At 40.9% G+C, this 18,226-nt stretch overlaps 2 protein-coding genes and 1 pseudogene across 6 annotated transcripts; 2 read left to right on the top strand and 1 right to left on the bottom strand.

Moving 5' to 3' along the window:
- Window positions 1–170: 170 nt before the first annotated feature.
- Window positions 171–1,858, bottom strand: LOC117542705 (zona pellucida sperm-binding protein 3-like; the record flags this gene model as incomplete). The annotated part of the gene is given in 6 exon segments (XM_034210521.1): window positions 171–253; window positions 349–466; window positions 557–734; window positions 835–938; window positions 1,127–1,245; window positions 1,374–1,858. Coding segments are annotated over 6 exon segments (1,049 nt in total), but the record flags the coding sequence as incomplete, so codon positions are not given.
- A 1,650-nt stretch (window positions 1,859–3,508) lies between these two features.
- Window positions 3,509–7,579, top strand: LOC117542736 (zona pellucida sperm-binding protein 4-like). Of its 5 annotated transcripts, none has more exons than XM_034210570.1 (10): window positions 3,509–3,956; window positions 4,167–4,661; window positions 4,909–5,154; window positions 5,268–5,452; window positions 5,543–5,640; window positions 5,887–6,044; window positions 6,127–6,319; window positions 6,415–6,577; window positions 6,688–6,763; window positions 7,418–7,579. In XM_034210570.1, exons 1-10 carry the CDS (start codon window positions 3,563–3,565, stop codon window positions 7,495–7,497), a joined length of 2,088 nt encoding a protein of 695 aa, XP_034066461.1. In that variant the 5' UTR covers window positions 3,509–3,562; the 3' UTR covers window positions 7,498–7,579. The 5 variants fall into 5 exon arrangements, with proteins under 5 accessions (XP_034066461.1, XP_034066459.1, XP_034066458.1 ...); XM_034210568.1 differs by having other exon boundaries at window positions 3,509–4,406; window positions 4,452–4,661; XM_034210567.1 differs by having other exon boundaries at window positions 3,509–4,661.
- Window positions 7,580–10,471: 2,892 nt separating this feature from the next.
- On the top strand, window positions 10,472–17,738 carry LOC117542731 (annotated as a pseudogene).
- Window positions 17,739–18,226: the final 488 nt, after the last annotated feature.

Genomic DNA, 18,226 nt, shown 5'->3' with positions numbered 1-18,226 from the left:
AGAAGAAGAAAGAAGAAAAGAAGAAAGAAAAGAAAGAAAGGAAAGAAGAAGAAGAAGAAGAAGAAGAAGAAGAAGAAGAAGAAGAAGAAGAAGAAGAAGAAGAGAAGAAAAGAAAAGTTAATAATGTATCAATACTCCAATGACACATTTTCAAAGAAGCCCAGACTCACCCATTGATGTAGGAACAAGCTCTATGTTCAGCATCGATGGGACATAAAGTGGATGTAGCTTTCAGGTGGCATGTAATGTAGAGCTGAAAAAGAGAGTGGTTAAGTTGTTATTATTATATGTATTTTTCCTGCCTATGATGTATAGCAGAATCTTTTAATCAGTCTTGGAGATGCCCACCATTCCACTCTCAGCGTTCTGGAACCTGAAGGCCTCCAACTGGAACTGAAGCTTGTTCTCTGCAGTGCGATGCATGAACCTAGAGCTAGAGCCTGTGATCCTTGCATCAACCAAACACCTGCATGCAGAAAAAACACATTAGAGGACAAACTTCTGTTTGTGATAATCAATTTTCACTGTACACATCAATTTAAATCAACCAGCTCACCCATTGTTTTCAATGAAGACATAGCAAGGTAATGAGTTCATGTCAGGTGCAATGGTGGCAACGCATCTCTCCACATAGACACGGAGGGGCACGTGGAAGAACTGCTTGACAACAGCCTCTACATTTATGATGTCTCCCAGGTAATACTGGAAGCTTGGTCTCTCGTTTTGAAAGCCATCTGATCAAACATCAAATTAAAATGAGTGTTGCAAAATATACATTTCTAATCAAAGCTCTGTAAAAGGTTCATTCTGCAGATAAACTGTTTTTTAACTCACCAGTCATGAGTCTCAAGGTGAAGTAAAGGAATTCCTCTGATACCTTAACTGCAGAGAATGGGATCCACAAGGGGTCAAGAGGAAGGCTGCTCACATTGTGCTTCCTAAATGATGAAATAGATTTTCTTAAAATGCAGCTTAAAGTCATTTCTAATATGCATCCGCCACAGGTAATCAGATTTGGTGATCCATGGTTACTGGAGTTACTAAATGTGTTAGTATTTCAATGTCATATTATGTTATGTATTATATGTTTGTATGTTCATTGCCACGCCTCTAATGGTCTTAATACCTTGGGTAGTGGCATTCCACAATTACTGCCGCTCTGCTGGTCCTCACCACAAGAGCATCGGCCAGAGGTGTGGGATCATAGTTCAGAGTGAAGCTGTAGATAAGGTAATCTTCTGTCACCTAGTGGAAAAATGTATATTAGTACAAACAAATGGCATCATACATGAACATATTGGTTTACCATATTTTTAGATAATAATCATTGCACTCTTTCATTTATTTTTCAGTGACATTTGTATTTAGCTTACGGTTAATGTGCTAAGACAACTTTGCAGTTCTGTCTCAAAAATCAACACTTGAGCAGCATTGTCCTCTGCGACAGGGGCACAGTTTCCCAGGGTAATGTCGGCAGGGTTGATAAATTGGCCAATCCCAAACAAGTCCTTCTTGGCTTCCACGTGAGCAATACTCTCTCTGCACTCGACAGCAACAGTTGCAGCAGCAACAGGAAATCTCAACTCGAAAGGCACCACGACTTCAGGGTCAGGCGTGGGGTCAGCAGGGTATACCCAGGTGAGAGGTCTTTCAAATGTCTGCTTAGTCTGTTGGGGCGTCTGTTTGACAGGCTCCTGTCTCGGTGCTGGCTTCTTGTATGGTGCTGCCGGCTTGTAACCACTCGCAGCCCATTGAGCATGACATAAGCTGCCTAACAAGGCCAGTGCCACAAGGCACACAACAGTGGACTTTATCACCATCGCTTCACAACAGCAAGTGATCTACACAGTTCACTAGGTAATGTGAAGAAGATGGACATGCACCTACTTTTATAATAAGTTATCATGTTTACTTCCACAACATTCCCGCCCGTTCTGTTGGCCATTCCCCATCAGACCTGATGATCTTAGATGCTAAGCCAATGAAATGATTGCTGCTTTTGACGAAAGCAATGCCTACAGCTCTGGTGATGCATCTTCAACTAGATTTGGATTATTTATTATTTTAATGCATAACATGTTATACTATGCTGAAAAAATACAAGCAGCATAAATAAATAGTATTATGAACACAAAACTGTGGATATGCTGACACAAATGTGATGGTAATGGTAATGTATCATTTGAAAGTAACTTTTGAAAGTTCCAAAGGTCTTGGTCACAAAAAGTTATGTTGACCCTTGGGTTAGGTCAACCTTACCTCAACATGGAATGTCAAACTCAATATTTTTGCCAAAGTACATGTTGTGGAGAGCTGCAAATCAATATGGTCCCACTCCAGGTTGATGTTTCTAAATGACCTTTACTGTGAGATCAAATAGATTGGTGATCTTGAGAAGTAAAAAGAGTTTATAAATGAAATATTCCTGCGAGAGAAAAATTAGATGAACCCCAAAATTGAAAAATAATACAGAGGTCAAGTGATGACATGTTTTTCCTTATTTTCACCTGCAGATACGTGATTTACAATAAACTCAAATTATTCATCTGCTTTGCTTTCCATTTTTTCGTGCTCTTTTTTGACCAAATTATTTCAAATATAACAAATCCATATTTTATAAATGGCAAAGCTATTAAACAAATTATTAAAATCAAAATGACAACAAAATTGTATGCAACCTCTAAATCTTCGTTACCGCATCAGTGAGAAAAAAAGCTTATCCAAGAAAAATGAATTATTATGTCAACCAAGTACAGACTGATCTGAATCTGCGTACAATTTTCTATGTTTGACGGGAAATACTAAGTGTGCCAATCCCACAATATTTCCCCAGCTAAGTTCTTAGAAAATGTGAAATAAGATGTTCAGACATGAATGCTATAAATATATAAATTGCTAGTATATGTTACATGAATCCAGCCATCTAGAGAATGTTGAAATGCTTGACGTATATGCACACGCCACTAACTTAACTCATTTCTTTACATTTGACATATCTGCATGCTATAATAGTTGTTTATGGACGCTCCTCAATTCAGTTAAATGTTTGTATCAATGGCAAATAAGATAGGAAGAAGTATTTGTTTAGTCGAGCCCTGCTGCCCAAATACATGATGACCTGCACATTGCAGGTCATACAAACTCTGTGAAAGGTTTTGTTTTGGTATTGTACAAACAATCTGGAAATTCTGACATTTACGCTCAATGACAATCAGGGGGTTCTTAAGCATGGGTTGGATACTAATCAATACATATTCATGTTAATGCAACAGTGAGTTTACTACCATGTATGCTGTTATTATCTTCCGATGCAATATCTCTAGAATTCATGTTATTTGTCCACTGAAATTTCTTGTTTGGCAATCCATTAAATCTCCTTAGTGCATCACCACACACCACAGTCACTGGAGCTTGTGATTGGAAGTTATGGGTAGCAAATAGGATGTGAGTCCTCATCGTCAACATTACCAATAGGCCAACCTTATAAAAGTCAGCATAGCACAATTTTTATTCCACAGTAGTTGGTGTTCCTTTCGAATCAGTTCACTGTGAAGCCAATGCAATGAAGTTGATTTTTTCTTTTTTGGCAGTTGCCCTGCTTGGCTGTCTGGCTGATGCTCAAATTGTAAAGTGGACTCAGGAGCCTCAGCAGCATCCGGAGCCCCTGCAGTGGCCAAAGTGGCATCAAGATCATCAGTCTAAACCGCCAAAGGGGCCTCAGCTGCCCCAGCAGCCAACAACCCCCCCTAAATGGAACCCACCTCAGCAGCCTCAGCAGCCAACAACCCCCCCTAAATTGAACCCACCTCAGCAGCCTCAGCAGCCTCAGCAGCCAACAACCCCCCCTAAATGGAACCCACCTCAGAAGCCTCAGAAGCCAACAACTCCCCCTAAACTGAACCCACCTCCGCAGCCAACAACCCCCCCTAAATGGAACCCGCCTCAGCAGCCTCAGCAGCCCCTGCAGCATGATCAGCATTCTAAACAGCCAAAGAGGCCTCAGCTGCCTCAGCTGCCCCAGCAGCCAACAACTCCCCCTAAATGGAACCCACCTCAGCATCCAACAACCCCCCCTAAATGGAACCCACCTCAGCATCCAACAACTCCCCCTAAATGGAACCCACCTCAGCATCCAACAACCCCCCCTAAATGGAACCCACCTCAGAAGCCTCAGCAGCCCCTGCAGCATGATCAGCATACTCAACAGCCACAGTGGCATCAGCAGCCTCACCAGCCTCATAGGCCAGCAACTTCCCCTATATGGAACCCACATCAGCAGCCTCATAGGCCAGCAACTTCCCCTATATGGAACCCACATCAGCAGCCTCATAGGCCAGCAACTCCCCCTATATGGAACCCACATCAGCATCCTCATAAGCCAGCAACTCCCCCTATATGGAACCCACATCAGCATCCTCATAAGCCAGCAACTCCCCCTATATGGAACCCACATCAGCATCCTCAGCAGCCCCTGCAGCATGATCAGCATACTAAACAGCCACAGTGGCATCAGCAGCCTCATAAGCCAGCAACTCCCCCTATATGGAACCCACCTCAGCATCCAACAACCCCCCCTAAATGGAACCCACCTCAGCATCCAACAACCCCCCCTAAATGGAACCCACATCAGCATCCAACAACCCCCCCTAAATGGAACCCACATCAGCATCCAACAACCCCCCCTAAATGGAACCCACATCAGCATCCTCAGCAGCCCCTGCATCATGATCAGCATACTAAACAGCCACAGTGGCATCAGCAGCCTCATAAGCCAGCAACTCCCCCTATATGGAACCCACCTCAGCATCCAACAACCCCCCCTAAATGGAACCCACCTCAGCATCCAACAACCCCCCCCTAAATGGAACCCACATCAGCATCCAACAACCCCCCCTAAATGGAACCCACATCAGAAGCCTCAGAAGTCCCTGCAGCATGATCAGCAGCCTCAGCAGCCTCAGCAGTCTCAGCAGCCTCCGCAGCCTAAACAGCCACCGTGGCATCAAAAGCCTCATCAGCCTCAGCAGTCTCAGCAAACTTGTGAAGTTGCTGACAATCAAAAGATATCGTGTGGAGCTCCTGGAATCTCTACTGAACATTGTGAAGCTATAAACTGCTGCTATGGTGGAAACATGTGCTATTATGGAAAATCTGGTTAGTGTTTTTCTTACTCCTCAAAGAAATACGTGTATATCTCTAGTAATTACAATGTGTTCAATGAGTATAGCATGATCCATAGTCTTTGCTTGTAATTGTGTTGTTTTCAGTGACCCTTCAGTGCACCAAGGATGGTCAATTCATCGTGGTGGTGGCCAAAGACGCCACCCTACCCTACCTCGATTTAGAGACAGTTTTCTTCCTTGGAGGTGGCGAAACCTGCCATTCTGTTGGCACTACTTCAGCCTTTGCCATCTACCAGTTCCCTGTCACTGCCTGTGGCACTGTCATGATGGTAAGGATTTTTGACTATTTTAAATGTATAATGTCATTAGTATACATTTTCGTTTGGTAGTAAAACTGAAATACTGCCAACCTACTGTAGGAGGAGCCTGGCGTTATAATCTATGAGAACCGGATGTCCTCCTCTTATGAAGTCGCTATTGGACCCAACGGAGCCATCACCAGGGACAGTCAATACGAGTATTTATTTGTATTTGTTTAACTCTGAGTGGTCACAACATGAAAGATGACTACTTCTGTTGCTACTTCAGTTAATTCTCTGCTAAGGCCTCAAGTATTCAGACAAATCAGTGGTATCAATAGAATACAGTGAATTTACCTTGAATTCTCTACAATGGTTTGGGGTTAGTTCATTGTGATATGACAAACTGCACTTCAATACTTTTCTGACTAACTGACTAACATAGACCTTATATCTTGTCTCAGGCTGCTTGTCCAGTGTAGATACATTGGCACCGCAATTGAGGCTCTAGTTATCGAGGTTGGCATACTTCCTCCACCACTCCCAGTGGCAGCTCCAGGACCCCTGCGCGTGGAGCTAGTGCTGGCCAATGGAGAGTGTTCAGTCAAGGGATGTGTGGAAGGTTAGTGTAAAGGACATATGGTGTGCTGTCAGTCTCATTCGGCAGTGACTGTGCACTAACCACATTTGTTTTGCTTGAGCAGAGGATGTGGCCTACAACTCCTTTTACGTTGACTCTGACTACCCCGTCACAAAGGTTCTCAGAGACCCTGTGTATGTGGAAGTCCATATTCTGGAGAGGACAGATCCCAACATTAAATTGACTCTTGGAAAATGCTGGGCAACTTCGGATCCCTACCCTCAAAGTCTCCCTCAATGGGACTTGCTGATTGATGGGTAAGAGTGAATGTTGATTTTACTTGGAAATAGGCATCTATAAAACTTTCTACGAGGCTATACTCAAAACCTATTCTTCACTCTCTTTGCCATAGCTGCCCATACCGTGATGACCGCTATCTGACCACTCTGGTCCCTGTGGACGCTTCATCAGGACTCATGTACCCAACCCATCACAGGCGTTTTGTTTTCAAGATGTTCACATTTGTATCCGGTGGAGGTGTAAAGCAACAGGCTTTGATTCCTCTCAACGAAAAGGTATAAGATTTAACTATCTAAGACAAAGGCTTTTGTCAAGTTTAGTTTGTATATGTTTTTTGTCATATAACCTTCATAATTACGAATAATATATGACATTTTTTGACCAGGTGTATATCCACTGTGAAGCAGCCGTGTGTCAACCGTCTGTCGGAGACAATTGTGAACCTAGGTGCTTCAGAAGCAGTAAGTATAACAATATTCACTGTGAAAATATTCAAACCACCAATTTTATTTTTCTCTGAAGTCTGTAAAATGAACACAAGGCAAGGCAAATTTATTCATATAGCACATTTCAACACAAGGCAATTCAAAGCTTTACAAAAATGAAAAACATTAATAGCATTAAGAAATAGTGCAGTGGAAACACATTATAAATGGCTTTAAAAACAGTCATTAAAAAGCAAAGAGTTTAAAAATAAACATAAAACAAGCTAATATAGAATAACACAGGTATGAAATACATGCATACAAGTTACAGTGCAGTGTAAGATATGAATAGTTCAATTAGAAGCAGCAGCAAAATGAAAGTATTTTAGCCTGGATTCAAATAGTAAGCGTTGCAGCTGACCTTCACATTTCTGGGAGTATATTCCAGATTTTTGGAGCACAATAACTAACGATGCTTCTCCATGTTTAGTTCTGAATCTGGAGACATAAAGCAGACTTGTGACAAACAGTAAACTATAGAGTCATGTTTTTTAAGTGTATGGCAGATGATTTGAAAATCAAAAAAGCTGAACATGTTTTCACCAAAGGTGTATGATGTCTGATGTCATCTTGTGTCTTTTTCAACCTCAAGTCTGACAGCAACTGACCATTGGAATGTATTTTACACAGGGAGAGACGTGTCTGTCCAGAAAGCCTCCAGAGAAGAGACCACTGTTGTTAGCAGTAAGGAGCTGGTCTTCATTCAGTAACAACATTACATTATCATGAAGTCTCCTTTTCTGATGTTTTGTGAAAAGTGATTGAGTTTCAAATAAATACCCAATTGCTGAACTATGTTTTCGAGTCTTATGAATTGACATTGACAATGGCATATTATGACTACTGTATATGACTCAACACACATGACTTCAAAGCAATGCAAACTTTATTTCCATGGCACATCTCAAAACATCTGCAGTTTGACCAAAACAGGCACAGATTACCAATGTATACAAAGCAAAAAAACAAACAGAAAAAAAGTTAAGGTGGGAAGCTTAACTCTATCAAAAGCAACCCGGTGTCACGGCAAGACGTGAACATGTGACGATTTACCATGCCGGGAGACGTGAAGATGTCACGATTTCGTCCCTTCCAACGTGACAGTTACACGGTATTGTTAACATGGCCCAACCAGTAGAGATATACCCGGAAATGCCAAGCAAATGCTACCCGACGGTCGGTTGTTATTGTCAATATTACTATAATAATGATTTACTTTTTAATAGTCACACTCGATTACGCCAATTTTCTTGTTGCCCCAGCTGGTCAACACCTCTGTTAGCAGAAACAAAGGCTACATTAAAATATGAAAAATAATACAAGGAAGACAAGAGACCACATTGCAGAGACATCTATTGTCCGCAATTACTTTTGAAAGGTGATGACAGATGATGGACTTTCTTTTTGTTGAAGATATTTTTTCTTTAATCTAAATTACATTTGTGATCGACAATCTTTGTTGTGATACTTTTATGAGCATACACATTTATGTCATCAACATTTGGTGAAACCAAAATAGGCCACCATAAACATTGTGTATTCTTTCAAACTTTGCCATCTAATTTAAATTGAAACATATTTAACAATAAATGGTACAGTACATTTTGCTCTTGTAATCCACTGGAAATCCACCCCTCTGGTGGGATCAGGATAATCCAGTTGTTTGGGATCAAACTGACCCCAATCCTGTGTTGTCGGTTTGAACTACCCGTTTTGAAGATTTGATCCAGATTAAAGCTTGGATTTGATTTCCTGATTTGATCGGATATCAAAGTGATCCTAATCCTGTTTTTTGGTTTTTAACTACCCAAAATCCAATTAAACTATGCTATTTTAAGTATATAAACAATGTGATATGAGTGCACTAAAATATATATGTACAAGGTGAAAAACAGCACAGGGCTCAATTTGAGCAGCAGGTACACCATGTAGCCCAGTGCTTCTCAAACTTTTTTCAGTAGTGGACCCCCTTTGAAACATTTTCTCAGCCGAGTACCCCCTGACCGACCCCGAACATTTTTGATCGAAAAAGCCTATACAAATCATTCCAATATAGTGATGTTCCCTCAGTTTGTGATGTATTACCTCCTTCATGCATGCATTACAACAAACTAAGGATATTTTCATTTTATGCATGAAAAAAAATAACAATTTAAACTGATTTTTCCAAGGAGTTTTTCAACTGAAGTAATATCTGTTTAACAAACCAATGAACACAATTATATATTATGCAAAACTATAAAATACAATACACACATTTGACATGTTTATATGAGGACCCCCTTGGTGGTTCTAGGAATAAATCTCACGTATCCCTGCAGTACCCCAACGTACCCCTAGGGGTCCGCGTACCCCCATTTGAGAATCACTGAAGCATACTAAGGCTGAGCCAGCTGCCAGTTAGGGAAGGACAGTATTGGGCTGCGAATAAAAAAAACAGGTCCTTTTCATAACCACATTTCATTAACCTTAGTGAAAAACGTAAAGGGGTTAAGTTAAGGAAAGATGTGAAGGAGAATCCAACAGGACTTAATTTGGTCTGCTGTGGTAAAACTACAATTTTACATAGATCTAGACTTCTATAGACACGTCTAAACATTGGAGTGTGGCTTCTCATGATGTTGTTTCATGTAGGCTCTATAAATGTGGACAACAGTGAAAGATGTGTTAATTTAATACCCATATCTGCTTTATTTTCGTACAGGATGGTACAGTGTATTCTATGCTAATGGAGATAATAAAGGAAGTGTTAAGCTCCTTTCCTTATCGTCCAGAGTAATAAATAGCTCTTATCCTCGCTCCCACTTAGGTTATTTCGCTCAGTTAGGAATCAAAAAAGACTGAACCGCAGCCTTAGTGCAAGTGATCAGTCACTTTAGACACGATAGCAAAACAGTTGGTTTGCACGTGTTGTAGTGGTGTAGTGACCAATTACTATATACTGTAGCTATGTGTAATGACATTAACTTTGCCCTGATGTGATAGCACTGCTGTCTGTTTGTACCTGTGTACTCTCATGTTCCGATTAACCCAGCTTCCCCCAAATCTCTTTTTTGTGTCCATATCTACGCCAGGATGCTGATTCGAAGCTAATCCTGTTGCTGTGGTCCTGAGTCCTGGATCTGAGTCCTGGATCTGAGTCCTGAACTTCGAGTCGTGGCTGAACCTGTCTCTGCGGTCCTGCCAGACTCTCACCATACTACTTCACTGATGGCTCCCACAAGATTGCTGACATCCTCGTGGATTCATCTTCCTATTATACACACATGCATTTCCAAACATTTGGTCTACCTATGCTGTAAATGTATTGTCTTTTCGATTTACACACGGCATCTATTGCACGTCTGTCCGTCCTGGGAGAGGGATCCCTCCTCTGTTGCTCTCCCTGAGGTTTCTCCCATGTTCCCTTTAAACTGTGGGGTTTTCTCCGGAAGTTTTTCCTTGTACGATGTGAGGGTCTAAGGACAGAGGGTGTCGTATTGTCATATTGATATTCTGTACAAACTGTGAAGTCTACTGAGACAAATGTAACATTTGTGATATTGGGCTATATAAATAAACATTGATTGATTGATTGATTGATTGATTGATAGTATGTAAATCCATAAAATACTTGAGCTAGGTCCTTAGGTAGAGGAAGCATTGGTATCATCTTTATTTTATCTGTTTTTCCAGAATACCCGCATGCGCACAGATCAACTTCCCGATCCTGCCATATCGGCTGAGATTGCCACCAAGGTGGCATGTTTCCATGAAATGAGCATGCCCTTTAACAAAGAGCCCATGGCTCTTTGGGACCATTGACAAGTAAGGATATCTTGGTATCTCCTTCTTTGACTAGAACTATCTGCTTTGGATGTAATGTCTTATTTTTCCTTTAGATACATGGATCAAGTGATGAAGCTTAATTGTGTACGTGTGAAGAAGTGCAAGAAGCTGATGAAAATAGACCTGCCTGCTGAGCTGGAGAATCTACGGTGAGTTGGGGCACAGGAATTAAATATACATAAATATAAAAGCAATATTGTGATGCATTAGGCATTAAGTATAAATAAAGCCTCAAAGTTAGAGTAAGTAGAGATGAGGAAAAACAGTGTCAGTGAGGGAGCAGAATCTTTTTCAAAATGTTTGAAAAATAATCACAATTAAAATAAAATACAACATACATACAAAAAACAACTATTGGCAGTTACCCATGTACGAAGACAAAAACGTCAATACAATAAATATCATATTTTTCTCTTTTTTTAAATCACAACTTAGCAGGAGGATCATTGAACATGCAAACCCTCGTGATTCAGAGTTTTACAGTCAGTGTCAAACACTGATTTTGAGGGGAAGTAGAAACACGATGATGCAATCACTATTGCTTAAGCCAAGTGTCAACAAGATGTTGTTTGGTCAGAGTCATCGCATATCATTTGCTGTAATTTACCCACTGTAAATACTGTTCAACTGCTCACACTGTATCTAGCACATGCATACCCTTATTCCATTGTCTTCACTCAACATTCTGTGCAATGACAATAATGTTGAAACTAATCTGATGTTGTGTAGATTTTAGGAAGTTGGTACTTCTACTTCTTCTCTACTACTGACGTTTAAGGACCAGCACAATAAACCTAAATATGTGTGTGTGTGTGTGTGTGTGTGTGTGTGTGTGTGTGTGTGTGTGTGTGTGTGTGTGTGTGTGTGTGTGTGTGTGTGTGTGTGTGTGTGTGTGTGTGTGTGTGTGTATGTGTGTGTATATATAAACTAAATGATTATATGTGTGAGGATCTGCAGTACTGCTTGTTTTTCCTGTTCCAGATCCACATACTCCAGCCGCTCTGCCTGCCACGTCCAGCCTCCCCTCCTGGTCAGCCCAGCTCCACGTCTTCCCTCTACGTGTGCTTCGTCAACTCCTTGTCAGTGTCGTGGACAAAATAAAGCCTTTTTTTGACACTTCACCACTGTCTCAGTTTTAGTGCTTGCATAGCGGGTTCTCATCTCCAGTCACTTCTCGGGAAACCTAACAATATGTTACATAAATAAAACTATACAGTTATTGTTTTATATTTGTTGCTAACAAGAATGTAATCATTGGGACAGGACACTCTCTATTTTCCTTTTCAGTCTAATAACTGACCTTTGTCCCAGTCCCTCCACGACTTCACAGCTGAGTCTTCCAGGTGGGCTGACCTCAGCAGCCAATAGATAATCAGCACAGTGTTTATTGTCACTGTTTGTCTATGAGCACATGTTTTATCTTTTAGATATGTAGCAGTCTCCCACTGACTTCTGACACAGTTATGAGACTTCAAGGCGCCATCTTCTTGGCTTGATGTAAACAATTAAATTAATCAGGAAAAACGCACCACTCCACCCCCCCTCAGTATATTTCATATTGTAGTTACATCATCCTAAGCTTCTGGAGAATTGAATAACACTTTTGCCACTTATTAAAAAGTAGCTTTCTCACAAATAGCCTACACATAATGATCATATTGGGTGATCGTATGGGTTACATTCATAGATGCTTTGAATTAATCAGTATATTTGTGCCTAGTATGCCTCTTAACAGTACAATTTGAATGAATAATTATTAAACATAAAATACCGTCATTGCTGCAGTGTAGTAACTGTAGTCTCTAGGAAATCATGTTTTATACTCGCCTAATTTCTTTAAAATTGGTATTAATGATTAGCAAGTAACACCGCCTGCAAATGCATCACTGACAAGCTCCTTCTTTCCTCTCCCTTTCTCTGTCATCATCTACTCTGCTCATCTGACTCTTTCCTCCACCACAGTGCGCTGCTGGCCGAGACTAAATCGCCAGTGGTGTTCTGCCACAATGACGTCACGGAAGGTAAACTTTAATCCTCAAACTTCTAACTTTGGCTAATTGATCAACCCTTAGCAGTTATAACCATAAGTCAAAGAAAGGCTTGGCTGTAGTTATTAATAGGAACTGCTCAAATTCATATGCATCTTCCTGTATTTGAATATGAAGAATACAAGGTGGCGGTCGGGGAATAGTTTTTTAATAAATGGGAATGTCTCTTAGAATCTCAACTGACATATTAAAGATATGTGGAAAACTGCAAAATATACACATAGCTGATTGTGATATATGTAATTATGCCAATATATCTACTGTGACAGTTTTTGCTCATATGGGTAGCTTTGCAGCTCTTCCTCCGTACAGGCAAGTCAAGTTTATCCACACTTATCTAGGAAAACAATTTTGTCACAGAGCTGGCTTTGTACATTGTGACATTGTCATGGTGAATGAGATAAGGTCTCTCTTCATACTGCCACAAGTTTTAGGATGTACCACTATTGAGGGCACCCACGTGGCTCTCGTGTCCCCTCTCTCCTACTTTCCTGTCTATTAGTTGTGTTATCTAATAAAGCCAACATTGTCCCTCAAATTGGAATTAAGTGTCCAACCCAGACCAAAAGTACATTTGAGCATGTCCATTACATTACATTACATTGCATTTAGCTGACGCTTTTATCCAAAGCGACTAACAATTACAAAGTACATTCGACCAGGAAGATACAACCTTGAAGAAAACAGAATCATATAAGTACAACAGGTTTCATAGAGCCAAACATTTCAAGTGCTACTCAACTGGCTCATGTGCTCTGTTAGCAGTTCTTTGTTAGTAATTATATCGCTCGAAGTGGAGTCCAAAGAGATGAGTTTTCAGTCTGCGCCGGAAGATGTGCAAGCTATCTGCTGTCCTGATTTCAATGGGGAGCTCATTCCACCATTTTGGAGCCAGGATAGCAAACCGACGTGTTTTTGCTGATGGGAACTTGGGTCCCCCTCGCAGCGAGGGTGCAGCGAGTCGTTTGGCTGATGCAGAGCGGAGTGCACGTGCTGGGGTGTACAGTTTAACCATGTCCTGGATGTAGGAAGGGCCAGATCCATTCGCAGCATGGTACGCAAGTACCAGTGTCTTGAAGTGGATTCTAGCAGTTACTGGAAGCCAGTGAAGGGAGCGGAGGAGCGGCGTGGTGTGAGAAAATGTTGGAAGGTTGAAGACCAGACGAGCCGCTACAAAATGTCCACATTCAAAACCTCTCAATCGCCAACATATATACGTTCTACAAAAAGCACGTCTTTGTGCAAAACAATGTGACTCTTGAAGTTCAGTTATAGCCGAAGAAGTCAATGTGTCTTAACCCCACAGAGGCTGAAATTATTATTATTATTATTAAGAGAAAATCTTGTTTTGCTGCTGCAGGTGCCATTCTGATACTGGAAGACAAGGACCCCAACACCACTGACAGACTCATGCTGATTGACTTTGAGTACAGCAGTTACAATTACAGGTAAAGTTGTTGATCAACAGTAATGATTCATTCTGGTAAGAAATATGTTGTCTGGACTACACTTAGATGCATACACAAAGATTGTGCTCTTTCGTTTTTAAATGACTAATGTATTACTCGTTCATGTAGGGCAGGGGTGTCAAACTCAATTTCATCGCGGGCCACATTCGCATAAAGGTTGCACTCAAAGGGCCGGTTGTAACTATATAAATATATAATATATATAAAATAATGTATCATATTACATTATTGCCTCTGAATTGGATTATTATCAGATAGGATAATAACTTAGTAATTAACTACATCTGAAAGCAGAAGTCCAGGGCAAATAATTGCAAGTCTCTTCAGTGCGCATGTCACAAAACGAGATGCATTATGGGACATGTAGTTTATGGGCATATTATATTATAAACGTATTATAAACGTATGATATTATTTGCAAGCTCTTGCGGGCCACATAAAATGAAGTCGCGGGCCAGATTTGGCCCCCGGGCCTTGAGTTTGAGACCCCTGATGTAGGGGGTTTGACTTTGGGAACCATTTCTGTGGGTGGATGTATGACTACACCTATAACCAGTGGCCCTTCTACAAAGCCACACGGGAGAACTATCCCACCAGAGAGCAGCAGGTCAGTTTAAACCAGGGATGAATACAAGTAGACTAATCGATTAAAGGTCTATTATACTGTTTTTCATCAATATATAATAGGTCTCAGATATATACAAAACATGTCTCTGAAGTGTTTGGCTCCAAATACCAAGCAGATCATGCATTGTAGCATTACCCATAATCCCCTCTGTTTCAGCCCTGTTTCAAAAGTGCTGATTCGCTGTCTGTTACTTTAGATGAAAATAAGGAGCCACTCCTCACGCCCCTACCGAGATATTTGGTTAAAAAGAGGGAGGGGGGGGTTATCTTGGTTGGTGATTGGCTAATGGTTACTCAAGACAAAAAATCGTTATGACATCATAAAGTGGCCAAAATCTGATCAGCTCATTTTCAGACAGGTTTTTATATAAATGGATCAGGACAAAAAGAGAGTGAATCTTTTTTCCTGAGTCTCTTTTCACACAGGGGACACATGTTTTTGAATAAAAGCAATGCAAAAGTGTCTTTTGCATAATAGGTGACCTTTAAGTCCAATCCTTCAGAGTCCCACAAAAGAGACTCACAGTGTTGATGTTTAAACCAAAAATAGAAGGCCATCTCTTTTGGGAAATGGATACGCTCTGATCATACAGTGCCATCTAGTGGTTAAAATTGCTAATGCAAACTTTGTATTCAGATGGCAATCATTGATTTAAATTAGGCTAGATGAATAACCAGGCTACAGTGTTGTTGGAATCTGTATCGGTACAGCATAGGAGCTCAGTTTCAGTGCAGTGAACAGAAACGATAACCATCAAAACAATGCACACAAAAAGGAAACATACATTTGAAAGACAGTGAAATTATAGGAAACCTCCAGCTCATTGAGGCAAGGCAAGTTTATTTATATAGCACCTTTCAACACAAGGCAATTCAAAGTTATTAAGACATATTGCAGCAGTAACATATTTTAAAATGGCATTTTAAAACACTCATTTCAAAGCAAAGATAATAAAACATGAATAACAAGGGTACATGAATAAAAGTTACAGTGCAGTGTGAGATATGAATATATCAATTAAAAGCAGCAGCAAAAATAATATTGAGATCTTTCCAGTGCCTACAGAACAATATGGGTCAGTAAAAAGAACCTTGTGGTAAGGTGGAGTAGTGAGGGGAGTTAAGTGTCATAGAAGTCTTGATCACAGGAAGACAGCTGCAGGCTTTTATTTGTATCACACACATAGGCCTCCCACATGTATCACATATTGATATATGTGTACTGTATATCTGTATTATTAGTAAGGTTTGAAGCTCTCTTCATCAGAACCAAAAACACAAAACCTCAAGGACTTATCAGAGTCTAAAGCGATCGGTGGTATTTACTAGACTTCCTGTTTCCTCTAAGTCTATCTCTTCCGAACGTGTGAGAAGATGAAGTCTGACACGCACACAGCCACATATGAAATCATTCATAAGTCTGAACATGTTTAAATAACACAAAGTACATAACCACAGACATTGTAAGTACCAACGTTTTAAGTTTTAAACCAACGTGCAATATGTCTAATCTTTGCAAGCAATTGCATGAATGTGCCACACTTTTATTAATCAAACTTTTACATTTGTGTGTGTTTTTTTAGCAGTTAATATATTTAAGATGTTTAGAAGGGAATAAAATCCCTCAAATTGTCTATATGCAAAAATAATCATGACATTTTGGTTTGTGAATCTATTCACAATATAGGGAGTCCCTTTCCCATGCCACCCCGTCCCTCCCACTTCCTACCCATCTAGCCATTTCACAGAAAATCCTATCTGATGTTTGGTGGCAATCGTCTGAGTTCATCTATTATATTATACATTATTTATATTATAGCATAACAATTTATCCACATCAAATACATTCATAAATTACATTTTTATTTTTTCATAACATTTCATCTGTTTGAGCTGAATTGAGATTGACTCCTAATAATCTGCAAATGCCCCAAGGTGTGTATTATGTACAATCTTAATTTACATGAATGATATTACCAGATCAGCAGCTCTTTCAATAGCCTCTAATGTTTCCCCCTTAGCCTTATTAGCAGAAGCGATTGACAGCTCTGAGATTAGTAGGTCATGGAAGGATGATATCCATTGCTTAATAAATAAAGTATGTGGGGGTTTCCATCGTATTACAATAAAAACAATTTAAAGGGTATGTGAACTCCAATTATCTCAGATACAATGTCAATAACTTGTTTCCAGAACGTTCTTACTGCAGTACATTCATAAACCATGTGTTCATATGTGCCAATAGTATTTTGGTTACAGAGAAGGCACATGGGGCTTGGAATCGTCCTTAATTGACAGCATTTTCTGGTTGACAGGTAATATCTGTGCTGTGTATCATTTTATACTGTATCAATTGTTGATTGTGGTTACGCGATGTTGAGATATTATTCCATATTCTCTTCCAATCGATAGTCTGCGTGTAGTTTTTTGGATCTGCGTTCCATACTGCAGAGATGCCAATATACAGTATCTGGTTAATTTATCTTGCAGCTTTTTATACATATAAGTAATACCGCTCACCCTGTTTGAACTTAATATGACCTTAACTAATTGATGTGTTGGCAGAGGTTGATTCCAAGGAACTCCATATGTGCGCATGGCAGTACATAGTTGTCTTTCAATTCTTGTGGTGGTTGTATTCTCTAGCCACCTCCCTTGTGTGTGTTTTCCCTTCCCCTGTCTGTGTGGGCGTGGTGGCTGTCACTCCTGGCTCCCGGCTCAACCTCCACCTGCTGCAATCAGTTGGGCACCCTCCTCTGACACCTGATTTCCATCAGCCATTACTAATGGCATATCAGCGGAGGCTCCACAACCTATCAGCGCTAGATCGTTGTTTAAACCCCAGTGGTAAAACTCTCAGTCTTCTTAGAATTAGTTAGCTATTTCCGCTACACTTGAATGTTCTTCTTACCTGTTCTTCTTGTGCTCCAGGATTACTCTCCAGCCGGATTACTCTCCACGCTCCTCCACAGCCGCTAGCAACCAGATTACTCTCCACGCTCCTCCACCTCAACAGCCGCTAGCAACCGGATTACTCTCCACGCTCCTCCACCTCAACAGCCGCCAGCAACCGGATTACTCTCCACGCTCCTTCTCCTCAAAATAAAACCTTTGTAACACTCTGCCGTGTCCTGCGTTTGGGTCCTCTCAGATAACCGTAACAGAACGATCTGGCCAGTATGGACCCAGCGGACACCGGCTACCAGCCCAAGACTGCGGACGAACTCTGCCAAGCCCTGGCCAATCAAGGCGCTCTCGTGGTGCATCACGATACAGTTCTCCGTGAGGCAGTGGAGACTCTCCGGAACCTCTCCGCTAATGTGCAAAGGATCGGCACGCAGGTAGAACTGCTCACCTCACAGGCTTCTCCCCCGCAGCCCGCTGCACAGCCAACAGCCCCCCCCCCCCCCCCCTCCTGCCGCACCCCTCCATCAGCTACGAGAGGCTGTCATTCCCACACCGGAGCG

The sequence above is a fragment of the Gymnodraco acuticeps genome, unplaced genomic scaffold, assembly GCF_902827175.1.
Source record: "Gymnodraco acuticeps unplaced genomic scaffold, fGymAcu1.1, whole genome shotgun sequence".
Lineage (NCBI taxonomy): Eukaryota > Metazoa > Chordata > Actinopteri > Perciformes > Bathydraconidae > Gymnodraco > Gymnodraco acuticeps.
The sequence above is the reverse complement of the archived record's forward strand: the minus strand, read 5'-3'. Positions and strand labels throughout refer to the sequence as shown.

Excerpts from the sequence above, each read along its gene's own strand:
- LOC117542736 (XM_034210567.1), top strand. The coding sequence starts at position 3,563 with ATGAAGTTGATTTTTTCTTTTTTGGCAGTTGCCCTGCTTGGCTGTCTG. Across the intron at positions 5,641-5,886 it reads ACCAGGGACAGTCAATACGA|GCTGCTTGTCCAGTGTAGAT; the intron begins GTATTTATTTGT and ends ATCTTGTCTCAG. Across the intron at positions 6,045-6,126 it reads AGTCAAGGGATGTGTGGAAG|AGGATGTGGCCTACAACTCC; the intron begins GTTAGTGTAAAG and ends TTGCTTGAGCAG.